At 32.5% G+C, this 14,713-nt stretch overlaps 7 protein-coding genes across 7 annotated transcripts; 5 read left to right on the top strand and 2 right to left on the bottom strand.

The window, feature by feature from the left end:
* Nucleotides 1–4: 4 nt before the first annotated feature.
* Nucleotides 5–2,356, top strand: ASCRUDRAFT_9728 (kinase-like protein; the record flags this gene model as incomplete). Its single annotated transcript, XM_020195236.1, has 1 exon — nt 5–2,356. One exon carries the CDS (start codon nt 5–7, stop codon nt 2,354–2,356), a length of 2,352 nt encoding a protein of 783 aa, XP_020045270.1.
* Nucleotides 2,357–2,765: 409 nt separating this feature from the next.
* On the top strand, nt 2,766–4,016 carry ASCRUDRAFT_9727 (uncharacterized protein; the record flags this gene model as incomplete). Its single annotated transcript, XM_020195235.1, has 1 exon — nt 2,766–4,016. One exon carries the CDS (start codon nt 2,766–2,768, stop codon nt 4,014–4,016), a length of 1,251 nt encoding a protein of 416 aa, XP_020045269.1.
* A 235-nt stretch (nt 4,017–4,251) lies between these two features.
* On the top strand, nt 4,252–5,067 carry ASCRUDRAFT_115000 (uncharacterized protein). The gene has a single exon (XM_020188811.1). The coding sequence runs from the start codon at nt 4,487–4,489 to the stop codon at nt 4,985–4,987; it is 501 nt and encodes a 166-aa protein (XP_020045268.1). The 5' UTR covers nt 4,252–4,486; the 3' UTR covers nt 4,988–5,067.
* Nucleotides 5,068–5,664: 597 nt separating this feature from the next.
* Nucleotides 5,665–8,924, top strand: FAP1 (Fap1p). Its single transcript, XM_020193847.1, has one exon. It carries the CDS (start codon nt 5,894–5,896, stop codon nt 8,846–8,848), a length of 2,955 nt encoding a protein of 984 aa, XP_020045267.1. The 5' UTR covers nt 5,665–5,893; the 3' UTR covers nt 8,849–8,924.
* Nucleotides 8,925–9,060: 136 nt separating this feature from the next.
* Nucleotides 9,061–9,985, top strand: SSU72 (RNA polymerase II subunit A C-terminal domain phosphatase). Its single transcript, XM_020188808.1, has 2 exons — nt 9,061–9,198; nt 9,278–9,985. The coding sequence occupies exons 1-2, from the start codon at nt 9,152–9,154 to the stop codon at nt 9,846–9,848; spliced, it is 618 nt and encodes a 205-aa protein (XP_020045266.1). The 5' UTR covers nt 9,061–9,151; the 3' UTR covers nt 9,849–9,985.
* A 137-nt stretch (nt 9,986–10,122) lies between these two features.
* MES1 (methionine--tRNA ligase MES1) lies at nt 10,123–12,378 on the bottom strand (the record flags this gene model as incomplete). The annotated part of the gene is made up of 1 exon (XM_020194711.1): nt 10,123–12,378. The coding sequence occupies one exon, from the start codon at nt 12,376–12,378 to the stop codon at nt 10,123–10,125; it is 2,256 nt and encodes a 751-aa protein (XP_020045265.1).
* Nucleotides 12,379–12,875: 497 nt separating this feature from the next.
* On the bottom strand, nt 12,876–14,471 carry ASCRUDRAFT_9723 (sugar porter family MFS transporter; the record flags this gene model as incomplete). The annotated part of the gene is made up of 1 exon (XM_020195233.1): nt 12,876–14,471. One exon carries the CDS (start codon nt 14,469–14,471, stop codon nt 12,876–12,878), a length of 1,596 nt encoding a protein of 531 aa, XP_020045264.1.
* Nucleotides 14,472–14,713: the final 242 nt, after the last annotated feature.

Below are 14,713 nucleotides of genomic sequence, written 5' to 3'. Positions count from 1 at the left end.
AATAATGACAAACTCTCTAAATAGTATTCATAACTACAATAGCCACCATCATATCAACTCCAACAACTCTTCCAACACTATTTCTATCAACATCTCTAATGATAATAACACAATAAACAATAACATCTACAACAACAAAAACATACTCAAAAACAACTTCTCCATAATCAACAACAATCTTACAATACAAGAATTCTCAAAAATCAATATAACAAAAAGCATAAACCAATCAACAAATTCAAACACAAAAATCTTAAACGATATCGAAATCATCAAAAAATTAGGTTCTGGTCAATATGGCAAAGTCATACTTGGTAACGATCTAAATCTAAACAAACTAGTAGCAATAAAAGAACTATCAAAACTATCAAAGCCAAAACTATTGTCCCCAAATCACCAAAAATTAATCCAAAAATACAACATAAACAACTGCAACAACATAAAAAATGAAATCGAATACAAAATCTTTAACGAAATCAAAATAATGAAAAAATGCTCAAATAACCATCCAAATATCTTAAAACTATTCAAAATCTTTAACGACCCTTCCTATAAAAATATCTATCTCATACTAGAGTACTGCTCCATAGGCGAATTGAAATGGATGTCCTCCTCCAATATTTCTCAAAACTCGATTCACAACGTCCCTTATCTAATTAACATCTTCAAACAACTTTATTCGGCTTTGAATTTCCTCAAAATTAACAAAATTATTCACAGAGATATAAAGCCCTCAAACTTATTACTAGATAAAAACAATATCCTCAAAATCAGCGATTTTGGCGTAAGTTTCCTACTAAACAACGATAATGATCTAAACAACATCTCGGTTCAAAAAGAATTATCAAGAACTGTTGGAACTCCTGCTTTTTTGCCTCCGGAATTATGTGGTTTAAAGAAAATTATCAAAAAATCAGAACTCGTAAATTCTCCTTCCTCGCTAAGTATCTCAACTTCAACTTCAACTTTTACCACAAATAACTCACAACACCTAAGCGATGATGAAACTGAAATTAATTATAAATTCGATTATAATATAGATGCTTGGGCTCTTGGAATAACTCTATACTGCTTGATTTACAATCAATTGCCCTTTCCAGCTGTCAATGAATATGAATTATTTGATAAAGTGATTAAAAACAGATTGATCCTACCTGATGATTCTTCTTCTTTATTATTTCATACTATTAGTTCGGAACTAGATTTGAAAAACTTTCATAGATTCAAAAAAATTATATTGAATTTATTAATTAAAAATCCCGAGCAAAGATTAAATATTGACCATCTAATAAAAAATGAAATATTCAACGACTCTCTCAATTTTCTTGATGAAGAAGATAGATCAAATTTTATATCCTTTAATAATAAATTTAAAACTAAAAAAATTAATAATAATATTTATAACGATATTGATAATAATATTTACAATAATATTGATAATCAGATTGGTAATCAGACTGATAACCACATCAATAATCACATTAATAATCACATTAATAATCAGATTAATAATCATATTAACAATGTTATTATTAATAGTAACAATACCGATATTAATAATAACAATTTTAAATTGAATGATTCCATAATGTCTAGAAGCTTTGAAAATTTAATTGAGACAAACAATGGGTTTATAAACCCTTCTGCGATTAAACCAAATAATGCAAATAAATCAAGAAGACTATCTGATTCAGACTCAAATATTCTAATAACGACAACAAGAACCAATCCTAATATTAATAGAAAGACTTCAAACTTATTATTATTAAATAAAAACAACTATTTGAAAATATCCCCATCAAAGGAATCAATCCATTCACTAAACTCTAAATTTTCCAAAACCTCTTATTCTTTAATAACCAGTCCTGAAAATAACTTTAGTTCAAATTCAACCTCAAAGGCTTCAACTCCTAGTCAAATTGACTATAGCCCTCCTCCTCAAATCAAAACCAAAAATGCTTCAAAACCCTCAACAGCTAGTACTAATAATGCTGTATATGGAAATTCCACCATTTTATCAAATCCATCAATAAAGAATAACCAGTTACCATCTAAGAAATCACCAAATGGGTTTTCTAGATTGAAGAAAAAACTCTCGAAATTAATAATAAGCAGTAATAATTCTCCGAATAAAAATATGAGAAATCATATGAATATCAATTCCTCTCCTTTAAAAAATAAAGGATTATCACCTTCTTTTAATGCAGGTCATAGGAACTATAAATTTGATAATAAAAATAACAATAGCAATAACAGTATTAATAATAATAATAATAATAATAATAATAATAATAATAATAATAATAATAATAATAATAATAATAATAATAATAATAATAATAATAATAATAANTAATAATAATAATAATAATAATAATAATAATAATAATAATAATAATAATAATAATAATAATAATAATAATAATAATAATAATAATAATAATAATACTAGTAATACTAGTAATACTAGTAATACTAGTAATAATAATACACCTTCTTCCACTAATTCAAAGAGTGCAAATATTCCCACACCAAATAGTCGACCTTCTATATTTAATGATCCTTCCAGTTCAAATTCAAACCGAGGAAATTTTATCAACTCTACATCAACACAAACAGTAAACTCTTTATTATCATCCCCCTCAATTCTTTCCAAAACCTCTAAAAACACCACACCAGCTTCATTGATATCTAAAACCAATCCATCATTACATTTCAGAAAAAAATCGAAAACGTCAACTTCTTCTACTATATATGATGATGTCATGTCATCAGGAGCTTCTAATATTAATATAGCGACCAGAACAAATACCAACACAACTACCAACACCACTTTTAACTCATCCTCTAAATTATTTTGTCAACTTCATTCAATTTCTCAATCCTCTAATTTGACTGGAATTGGGTTGGGTATAAATTTGGGAGCTCCTAATAACGATCAATATATATTGCCAGAAAGGATAAAGTTCAAATATAAACATGCCAATTCTAGTTTTTATAGTGACAAGAGCAAAAGCACTAACAATGGGAATGATAGCAATAGCGTTACAATGAAATTGGTCAAAAGTTTTGAGAATATAAATAAGATATCAAAGAGTGAATCGATTCAATCAAAGAATATGAATGATTATTATATAAATTTTGCACCATCACCGGAGAAAAAGAATTATGAAGGAATAGCGTCATCGCCAGAAGACAATATTCTTAATGAGTATGATGAGCTTAATGAAGGAAAGGATAATACGATCCATCGAATTGAGACGGATAATACTGATATTGATGATAGTATATTACTGCATGGTGAAGAAACCGGAAATGAATTTGATTTTAGTAATGATCGTACGAGTGTTTTTGCAGATGATAATACCAATGATTTTGCAGATGACCATGCAACAAATTTTTTTGATAACCAACCATCACTTATCAATGGATCAGCCAATGATATTATGAATCTTTTGAGTAAAAGCATTCAACGAAATAATTTGAACGGTGATACTAGCTATGATACTAGCTATGATACTAGCTATAATAATAATAATAATAATAATAGAAATACAATAATCAATCCTAATAGTGATTATGGGTATAATTATAACTATAATTATAATTATAATGCGACGATGGATCATATTGATTATTCAGATTCTGCAACTGAGCATGGGAATCAAAGCTTTTATGAATCGGATGATGGGTTTGAAGATATTCAAAGAGAAAAGTTGGTTTTATCCAAGGCCAAGATGAATTTACACAAGTATCTTATGAACGAACACTCCAGCATATTAGAAGAGGATAAGAATCAAGGATCTATTCTTTTTGAAGACGAAGATGGGAATTTTTCAGATATTGGCAACAGCCAAGTTGAGATACTACCATTTGATATCATTGCAGAGACCCATTACAAAGACACTGAATTGGATAGAGCAAATAGTGTGGATTGGGACGAAGGCGAAATAAAAAAAGATACTCGAAAATTTCATACAGTGAGTGAATATTTTGATAATATAGACTCTAATTGAAAGTAACAGATCCTTTTAATTCTTTTCTTTTCTTTTCTTTATATTAAAAGTTCATTTGTTTTCACTCTTAGTATAAGTTATATATCGTACTTTTATCTTATGTGTTTCAGTTCTTGAAACAGACTGCCCCAAGTTTAATAGAAAGATCAATAGAAAGATCAATATAAAGAGTAGGAATTCAGCAAGGAATTAAGAGAAAAAAACAAAGAAATAAAATTTACTTGAGATGGTTATATATATTACTCTACCATAAATAATAATTTATAAATAACCAAATAACTGATTGTATTATAGCTATGACTATAAGATTTTATGCTTATATAAAGCAAATTATCTAAAAGCAACCATAGCCCCCAAAACTGTTCCAATAAAATGGCTTAAAATGGATATTAGTCTACGGATTAACAGAAGACCGTATTTAAAGAAGTAAGTTTTCTGTTTACGAAATTTTTTTTGTCAATTTATAAATAATGTTATCTTTTAAGAGTTTCCCCAGATATGGAAGACCATCAGGAAATGCAACGAGAAGACGAATGAGTCCAAATACAATATTGCAACTAGATTTCAGTGGAAAGGAAAACAGTGAATTTCACAGTGGAAACTATTATATTGCGATTGCTACGTTGTTTCGCTCTTTTGACTTGAATAACCCAGTGGATGATGTGTTGATTGGAAACAAATCAGTGACAGCAGTGTACAACTCGTCCAGCAAAACCTTTGATTTTGATTTCAGTCATTTGGCAGTCAGGAAAAGTGGAGTGTATTTGATCAAATTTGATGTTTTCAAAGGAGAATATAGCAGGGACGACAGCTGTAGTCATATACAGAGATACAAAGGTGTTCATAGCATCATCTCGCCAGAAATATTGATAACAAGCGTTGCCACTCGCCATTATTCGTGGAAAGCCTCTCTTCTGTACGAGCAAGATGGAAATAAAAGAGAAGTGGGAGTGTTTCCGAAAAACAACTAGAGTTGCTACGCAATCCAAGGTCTCTTGTTTCTGGACAACCTACTAAATAGATATAATACATGATGTTTTTCAAATTGTTTTAGTAAGGAAAAAAATGCTTTGGGCGTACTGCTTCCGTTTCATTTCAAAAAAAAACATCCAAAATTGTACTGATTCATTTTAAAAATTCAATACGAATATAACATTACGATTTATTGCGCTTAAAAGTTTGAATTTAGTTGTCCATGAAAATGCTAACGTTCTAAATACTTTCTCTAGTAATATTTCAGTAGTATGATACTCATCGGTCAGCACGTGCATTTTTGCAACGTAAGCGCATTTCATTCCATTTTTTTGAACAAGTAGGGCTCAATAAACTTGCAAAAATCTACATTTCTCGGTTTTTCTCGTTCTGTATCACTGCAATAGTGCTACATTTAGATTGGTTTATAAATATATCAACTAGGAGAAATCCTAAACAGCCGCAAATCACACGTTGCACATGATCTGCTCTGTGTCTGGTCCAGGATGAGACTCTGGAATTCGTGTTCGGTGTTTGGCAGCCGACAACTGACAAGTTCAGTTGTTCCGTGAACCTCTTTTATTCAAGTTTTCAGGTGATTGTGTTGTAGCGAATCCTATATTAAGGCAAAAAAGTATATAGAATGAAAAGCGTAGAAGGGAACACCAGCCCCTTTTATATGGGACTGGGCTAGACTTCGAAGCGCCACGGGAGCAGACCGGCAACTAATGCCGAGGGATTGGTAGAGACCGAGTCTAGAGATCCGGCTGCTTCGCAACAGATTTCAAATCAACGAAAATTTTTTTCTCAATCTTGCTCTTGACTAGTCATAAACATACTCGCAATCTTTAAATTCCATCAATTCCATCAATTCCATATCCTCTTGCACTTTCCAATTAAATTTCATGGAATCAGTTTCTATCTGTTCTAAAACACTGGACCCAGATAATTTTTCAACCAACTACCAGCTGCATCGAGATATCCAGGATTCTGTTGGTAACAGTGATAATGATGATACTGAAGAAGAAGATAATGATGATGGCGATGATGATGATGACAGTCAAAATAGCATAGATAATTTTAATAACCATATTGATGATGACGGGCTAAACACCTCTATTTTAAAGGAAATTGCTCATGGCACTTACACTTGCTTAATTTGCACTTGCGAAATTGACTTCCATTCGCAGATCTGGCCCTGTATTGCCTGCTACAGAGTCTACGATCTAGATTGTATCAGAGATTGGGCCATTAGAGGCTCTTCCACTGACTCAAGACACAATTGGAGATGTCCTTCCTGTAACCACAAAATCAATCAAATTCCTTCCAACTACTACTGCTGGTGCAAAAAAGTTAAAAATCCACCTCCAAACATCTTTGCTCCACACTCCTGTTCTCAATCCTGTAATTTCCCATTGCAGAACTGTCCACATAACTGTTCTTTGCCTTGTCATCCAGGCCCCCATATAAAAGTTTGTTCTGCTCTAGTTAACTTGAAATGCAAATGTGGTGCTCAACAGAAATCATATCCTTGTTTGATTGCTCCCTATAAAGATCAATGGTCTTGCCAATTGCCTTGCAACCAGCTAATGCCATGTCTTGTTCACCGCCATAACCTTATTTGTCACTCTGGCTTGTGTGGTCTCTGTAAGATCAAATTAAAGACAACTTGCTATTGTGGAAAGGACTCTGCTTTAAAAGAATGCTATCAGCTATCTCCAATTTTATGTTCTAACCTGGAAAATTTCTCCTGGATTGGCTCTTACCAATGCTCTTCGCAAATTTGTGATACCATCTTAGATTGTGGAAATTTGGACCACAGATGTACTAAAAACTATTGTCATCCTCAATCAAATGACCCCTCCTCCTCCGATTATCATCGATGTATTCTAAATCCCAAGGTTCTCACTCACTGTCCATGTGGTAAACATCTAATATCTGACTTGTTATTCGGTAAAAAAAGACTCAAATGCTCCGATCCGGTTCCTACTTGCAACGATATCTGTGCAAAAATATTACCTTGTGGTCATACTTGCTACTGGAAATGTCACTTGGATCAGATCCACTCTCCTTGTTATCGCTCCATTGAGACCAAATGCTCTTGTGGTTTTAATTCCTTTCTAGTTCCTTGTTCCTTCTCCCAACCCGGCAACAAACCAAAATGCCAAAGAAAATGCCAGGCTTTGAAAAATTGCAGAAGACACAGATGCAACAACATCTGCTGCTCATATGAAAAAATCGCCTTTGATAGAGATCGTCTCAAAAAAAAAATCTCTAGAAAAGGTTCTTCACTTTCCATCAATAACGATCATGCAAACAACATTGAATCTATCCACATATGCTCTCTACCCTGCGAAAAATTGCTCTCCTGTAAAAGACATCACTGTCACTTACAAGATCATCCTGGAAAGTGTCCTCCATGCCTTGAAAGTTCTTCTGATGATTTACTATGTGCTTGTGGTAAAACTGTCTTAATACCTGCTCCTGTTAGATGTGGCTCTCTTCCAATAGTCTCTTGCCAATATCAATGTCATAGACCATCCTCTTGTGGTCACAAAATCTCCCATTTATGCCATCAAGATGATGTTCAATGTCCCGGGTGCACAAAATTTGTTACAAAAACTTGCAAATGTGGCAAAAAACAAGTTCCAAACATATTTTGTCATCAAAACAATGTTAGTTGTGGTTTGCCCTGTGGAAAATTATTACCCTGCTCTCATAAATGCCAAAAGATATGCTGCGATCAAAATTTTGATCATACTACAGCAAAATGTATTGCTCTATGCAACCAAAAGAAAATTTTCTGCCAACATTTAGATAAATCTAGATGCCATTGGCCAAATAAATGCAATGAAAATATCCCATGTTCAGAATTAATCACTCTACACTGTTTTTGTGGCAGAATAACTAAAAAAATTAAATGTACTGCTTCGATTAACAATCCAAGTGATGGTTCTCAAAAATTCATTGATTGTGATTCAGAATGTGAAAGAATAGAAAGAAATAGAAAGTTATTTGAAGCCTTGGATTTAAAAACTATAGATGGAAACGCTCGTCCACCAGAAGAATTATTTGTAAATCCATATCCAAAATGGATCCTTTTAAATTATGAAAAGCAGAAAAACTGGTGTCTTGAAATTGAGAACTCTTTTAAAAATTTAATTTTATCTTCCTCTAATCAAACTGCAAAAAAATTCATTTTTTTCCCAGCTATGAAATCTCCCCAAAGAAAATTCATCCACGGATTAGCAGAAATTTATAACTTATTTTCAGAATCGAAAGATCCTGAACCATATAGATTCGTCTCAGTTTATATTACTGATAAGACAAAGATACCCGATATGTTAATCGAGGAAGCCATAATCTCAGACAAAAAAATACAAATAAACAAAGAAATTCAGAATGAAATTAAACTTGAAGGCGAAGGTGAGTATAATGGCATTCTAATCGAAAATTGTTTATTCGGTTCTACTGCTCTTGATCTTGAAAAAGCTCTAAGTTCTTGCTATAAAAATTCTCAACTTATGGAAGACCCGGTGATTAAATGGCATTCTGATAATGATTATGTTTTCTTATCAAAAAATTTCTACAGAAACACAAAAAAACTCGAAATTGAGCTAAGAAAACTATCAAAACAGTTTTTAAACATTGTCAGAGCAAAATCATTGGCATTTGACATTGTTCTTTGCAAATTTGACAGCGACGGTGATAAAATAATAAATCGCGAAACCAAAAATCTTTCAATAAAAGAATCAACTGCCGAAAAACCCAACATGACAACTTTTTCGAATAATTCTTTTGATCTTTTGAATAGCACCGAGCAAACCAGCAAGTCCACTGCATATGATTGGTGGGACTGAACTCGTTAGATAGCATAAATATGTTTTATAGAATAAAGAAAGAAAATAGTATACATTTCTAAAAGTTGTAGTATATTTCTCAAGCAAAAATAAGCAATTTCGTCTCGCAGACCCAAAACAAAGATGTAATTTTCGAAAAATGACGTTAAACACTAAAAAAAAAGCACGGAAGTTTTTTTTCCGGGATCTGGCGATGAATTGAAATGCTTCTACAAATATTGTTAATTCACAGTCTGTCTCTCTGTTATCTTTATTAATTGTATTGAATCATATCAAAAATAATACTATCTTCAGCTCATAACAATGTCAACCTTGAAATTCTGCACTGTCTGTGCTGCAAATCAGAATCGGTATGTGTTTATTTCAAGTCACATTTTATTTTTAAAGTCAAAGAGGTTACTGACAATAGTTGGGATCGTTATTTAACAGTTCAATGGAGGCTCACAGAGTTCTTAAAGAAGCTGGTTACAATGTGAATTCATATGGTACTGGTTCTGCTGTGAGATTGCCTGGATCAAGTATTGACAAGCCAAATATTTACAAATTTGGGACTCCCTACGACCAGATATATAAAGAATTATCAAAGCAAAACCAACGATTATATATTCAAAATGGAGTGTTGAAAATGTTGGATAGAAACAGAAAGATCAAAACTGCCCCTGAAAGATTTCAAGAAAACAACACCAAGACTTTTGACGTTATTATAACTTGTGAAGAAAAATGTTTTGATGCTGTCATTGAAGATTTACTTAACAAAAATTTGAATTTAAACCAAATTGTTCATGTTATAAACGTTGACATCAAAGATGATACTGAGAATGCCACGATAGGTGGGAAAGGTATATTAAATTTAGTCAACAGATTAGCTGAATCTGCTAAAAAAAATCAAAATATTGCTCCTGATTCAGTGCCCTTTGAGGATACAATTCTTGACATTTTGGCAGAATGGCAAAAGGACCATCCAAATTTACCACTACTTTATTCTACTTGTTTTTATTAAGTATCACCAACAAATAGATAAATAATAATATTTTTATCTTCTTCGGCATTAGCATCTGGTGAAAGTTTTCTATAAAAAAATTCATTAAAAGCTTTAAATTTATAAATTGGTAACAAACATTCAAATATTCAAACATATCTAATTGATGAAATTCAATAAAACCTTGAATACTCAAACAGTATTTATTATTTATTGCTCAAAAATATATAGTATATAACTCAATTCAAAACTCAGATAAAAGTAAAGCTAGAAAATAAAAACATCAAACTATTATCTATTGTTGCTTACCGTTATATTTTTTCCTCCATTCACCAATTTTCTTTTCATCAATACGTTTAAACAAATATTGGGCCTTGGCGATACAATGGCCAGGTAATATTATAGTTTGAAATTCATCTGGAATACGTAAAGATGGAACATTTAATTGTTTGAAAATTGATTCAGAAGTTTCTGGTATAAATGGAGAAATGATAGCAGAAACTATTGCAATAATATTAACACCAAATGAAACGACCGCATCGCATTTGCTCTTCTCGTTTTTGTATAATGAGTTATCCAATTTATTGTCTTGTAAGAACAAATTACCTCTTGATGATATTGCCATTGCAGCTTCCAAACCCTTTTTTAAATGAACATTTTCCATCTCATTATTATAATTTATCAATAAATCATTGAATTCTTTCAAAGTTTCTTGATATTTATTGATATTTTTATAGTCAGAATCTGGAATAACCCCATTATAATTTTTGTTGATAAATTTAATTAATCTGTTGACAAAATTACCTAAATTGGCCAACAACTCGTTATTATTACGAGCAACAAAATCTGACCAAGAAAATTGAGAATCCGCGCTTTCTGGCCTAACAGATAGCAAATAATATCTCCAAACAGAGGGCGATAAACCAAGGTCCTGAGCATTATTACCAAAGACACCAACACCTTCAGATTTTGAAAATTTACCACCTTCATATTGTAGGTATTCTGTGCAACTTAAATGATATAACATGGTCCATGGATCGCTTGTACCAATTTGGGAAGCTGGAAAGATAATGGTGTGAAATGAAACATTATCTTTACCCATAAACTGGTACAATTGAACATTTTTGGGATTTTTCCACCATTTTTCCCAATTTTCAGTATAGTTTGCAGTTATAGAAACATAACCGATAGTGGCATCGAACCAAACGTATAAAACTTTGTTTTCATAACCCTTTAAAGGAACAGGAGTACCCCAAACTAAATCTCGTGTGATAGCAAAAGCTCTGAGACCTTCTTTTAACCATGAGTTGGCAATTGTTTTAGCATTTTTGCTCCATTTACCCTTTTCACTTTGGGTGTGAATCCATTTTTCCACATCACCTTGTAATTTATCTAATTGCAAAAAAATATGGTCAGTTGATCTCAATTCTGGTGTTGCATTATCCATTTGACATTTTGGATCAATTAATTCTTCAGGGTTTAATAGTTTTCCACATTTGTCGCATTGATCGCCTCTTGCTTTTTCATAAGCACAATGAGGACAAGTACCTTCGACATATCTATCGGCTAAGAATTTATTATGAACTGGGCAGTATAATTGCTCATTAGTTTGTTCTTCAAGGTAGGAATTTTTGTATAATTTGTTGAAAATATCTTGAGCAATCACAGTTTGTTGATTAGTAGTTGTTCTGCCAAAGAAATCAAAATCAATGTCAAACCAGTCGTATATCTTTCTGTGAATAGTGTGATATTTATCACAAAGTTGTTGTGGGGTAATGTTTTCCTTCAATGCTCTTGTTTCTGTTGCAGTACCATATTCATCGGTACCACCAATAAATAAAACATTGTAATTTCTAGACTTGACATAACGAGCATAAGTGTCAGCAGATAAAACAGAGCCAATGACATTACCCAAGTGAGGAACATTGTTGACATATGGCAAAGCAGATGTAATTAAGATATTTCTCTCGCCATCTTTTGGTAGAATTTCTGCTTCTTGTTTTCTTTTCAAGAAGTCGTCTTTAATATTTACTCTCCCAGTATTTTGTGGTTTTTCAACTTCGGTATTAAAATTTGATAAAACTTTGGAAATTATTGGGACGTTCGCAAACTCGTTGAACCAGGCTAATATTTTCTGGTTTTGGATTAAGTTTTTTTTGAAAAATGGATAGAGAGAAGAAAAAATAATAATTTGCACAGGACATTCATGTTTCAAAGAAAAAGAAAACAAATTAGCAAGACTCTCTAAGGTTTCAGAGTTTAAATTGTCCGAAACTAAAGATGAGTATAAAGCAGTTTCTTCAAAGACCAAAATGTCCAGTGTTTCAATAATTGAGTTTGACTTTATGGAAAGAGCATAAAAATATTTGACAATTGAATTAGGTTCAACCAAATTCAACGAGCTACTGTCTTTTTTAAGAACAACATTGTTGGAATCAACCTCAACGACCTTGATAGGAAGCTTATAGACAGCAGATGCAACTGAAACTTTCAAGTTGCTGACAAAATCAATTTCAGACTTTCCGGTGGAGAGAGATAGAGTGAGAGACATGTTGATCTAGATCCAGCTGCTGAGAAGAGGGAGCTTTGATCAGAACAGAAACAAGAGAAGAGAGGCAGTTTATAAGCTTCTGTTGGCAAACCACAAACTATCTGAAAAATTTTTATCCTCTGTAAAGTATGAATCACACTGGAGGAGCCGTGTCCGCCCAAACTCCGCGGCACTTCGCGGAGAACGAAACGCGCTGTTTAAGCGGTGAAAAGCGTGGAGAAATGACTTATCGGAAGGCATCCACAGCTGGGCGAACAGCCCTGGCGTTTTTTCTGTTCTTATCGTCCTACATTTTCATATCTGTGGGAGAACTACATGATGGAGTAATGGAGTGATGGAGTAGACACCAGGATATAGATTAACAGTGCAGAGACTGAATGAAAGACAAAGAGGAAAGGAAAGACAAAAAGATACTCAGAACAAAAATGAAACATTCGTAATTCATAGACAAAAAAATGGAAAACTCATTCACAACAAAAATGAATGTTATAATATCGTTAAGCAAAACTATGGGAGGACTTTTCTTTAGAAATGAAGGATTCTTCCTTTTCAATCATGTTGTTTTGAATGTTTTCGTGAAAAGATTTTGGTTTGAAGTTGGTTGATCGCCAGGCATATTTGTTTTCTTGATAGGTCTCGTCAATTTCCTCCAAGGATAAGTTTTTGGTCTCGTAAATGAAACAATAAGCAAAAATACCAGCAAGAACGTTGCAACCACCCCAAATGAAGTACACCCTAGTTCCTAAATTAGCATTGCCTGGGCCAGAATCAATCATATATGGAGTAGCATAAGCAATAGCAAAGTTCCATAGCCAGTTTGAAGCTGTGGTTAAGGCAACAGATTTGCCTCTGACTCTCAATGGATAAATCTCACCAGTGACAACCCAACAAACTGGGCCCCAGCTAGATGCGAAGAATGCAATGAAGATACAAGCAAAGGCTACCAAAGCTTTATTAGATGCATCAGAATCAGATATCTCGCCTACAATAGCAACAACAAACCCTGAAAGACACATTCCAGCTGCCCCCCAAATCAACAATGCTCTTCTACCAACAACTTCCACTAAGTAAATACCCGGAAATGTCATAAACACATTAACAAGATTGGTGATGACTTGAACTGTGAATGCATCTTTAATACCAGCATTACCGAAGAAGGTTGTACCATAATAGAAAATGAAATTAATACCAGTTAATTGTTGGAATGCTTGCAACGATGTACCTGTGAAAATTCTCTTTAATTGTGAATTACCAGTCTTGAATACATCTGGCCAACTAGATGATCCAAATGAATTTTCAAAATCATAATTAGCTTTGATCTCATCGTATTCTTCAAGTAGTTCAGGGTGGTCAATTGGCAATTTTCTTAATTTTGATAATGATTCTTTACCTTCCATTTCTTTGTTTTTGGAAATATAAAACCTCGGCGTTTCTGGTAAAAAAATCATACCGATACCTAAAATCAATGCCCAAGCAAATTGAAGAGCAATAGGAATTCTATAACTACCTGAATCATTACGGTTATGTGTACCTTTTTCAACACAAGATGCTAAAAAAATACCAATTGTAATAGCCAATTGATAAACAGAAACAATAGCTCCACGAACTGACTTGGGAACAGTCTCTGATTGATATAAAGGAATAGTTGCTGAGATAAAACCCAATCCAAAACCAGCAATAACTCTACCAGCAGCTAATAATCCTATGGTTGTTGCTGCGGTTTGCAACGCAATGCCGAGATTAAATGTAAATAATGACGAGATAACAATAACCCATTTACGACCCAAAGTATCAGCAATAAAAGGAGCAGAGAGAGCACCGAAGAATGTACCAGCAGACAAAATCGAAACAATCAATGAATGCTCTGATGATGAAAATTCCATTGGTTTATCCTCTGGAAATCTTTCTAAAACATAATTCATTTCCATCACGCCTGAAATAGAACCAGTATCATATCCAAATAATATACCACCAAATGCAGCAAATAAACCAACAATAATAGCAGGCCATACATTTTCTTCTGTTTTTTTGGGATCAGGCTTATAGAATACCGACCAATATTTATTAAATATCACTTTAATGAAATTACCCATAATGTTTATAGTAATAGAATAAAGAAATATAAAAGTATGATGCTTATAATAATGATACTAATAATAATAATAGTACTACTACTGATAATAATAGTGAAATTAAATGGAATAAGTTAAATTGTAATGTTAATAGTATAAATAAAAAGAAAAATTAAAAGCAATTTCAAGGAAATTTCAAATAGTATTTATATTATTTTTTTGGTAATGGATTAAATCATGGATTAATTTATTTTCAAATCTGC

The sequence above is a fragment of the Ascoidea rubescens genome (assembly GCF_001661345.1).
Source record: "Ascoidea rubescens DSM 1968 unplaced genomic scaffold ASCRUscaffold_14, whole genome shotgun sequence".
Lineage (NCBI taxonomy): Eukaryota > Fungi > Ascomycota > Saccharomycetes > Ascoideales > Ascoideaceae > Ascoidea > Ascoidea rubescens.
The sequence above is the reverse complement of the archived record's forward strand: the minus strand, read 5'-3'. Positions and strand labels throughout refer to the sequence as shown.

Coding starts and splice junctions, on each gene's coding strand:
- SSU72 (XM_020188808.1), top strand. CDS start 9,152: ATGTCAACCTTGAAATTCTGCACTGTCTGTGCTGCAAATCAGAATCG. Junction 9,199..9,277: donor TGTGCTGCAAATCAGAATCG/GTATGTGTTTAT, acceptor GTTATTTAACAG/TTCAATGGAGGCTCACAGAG.
- ASCRUDRAFT_115000 (XM_020188811.1), top strand. CDS start 4,487: ATGTTATCTTTTAAGAGTTTCCCCAGATATGGAAGACCATCAGGAAAT.
- FAP1 (XM_020193847.1), top strand. CDS start 5,894: ATGGAATCAGTTTCTATCTGTTCTAAAACACTGGACCCAGATAATTTT.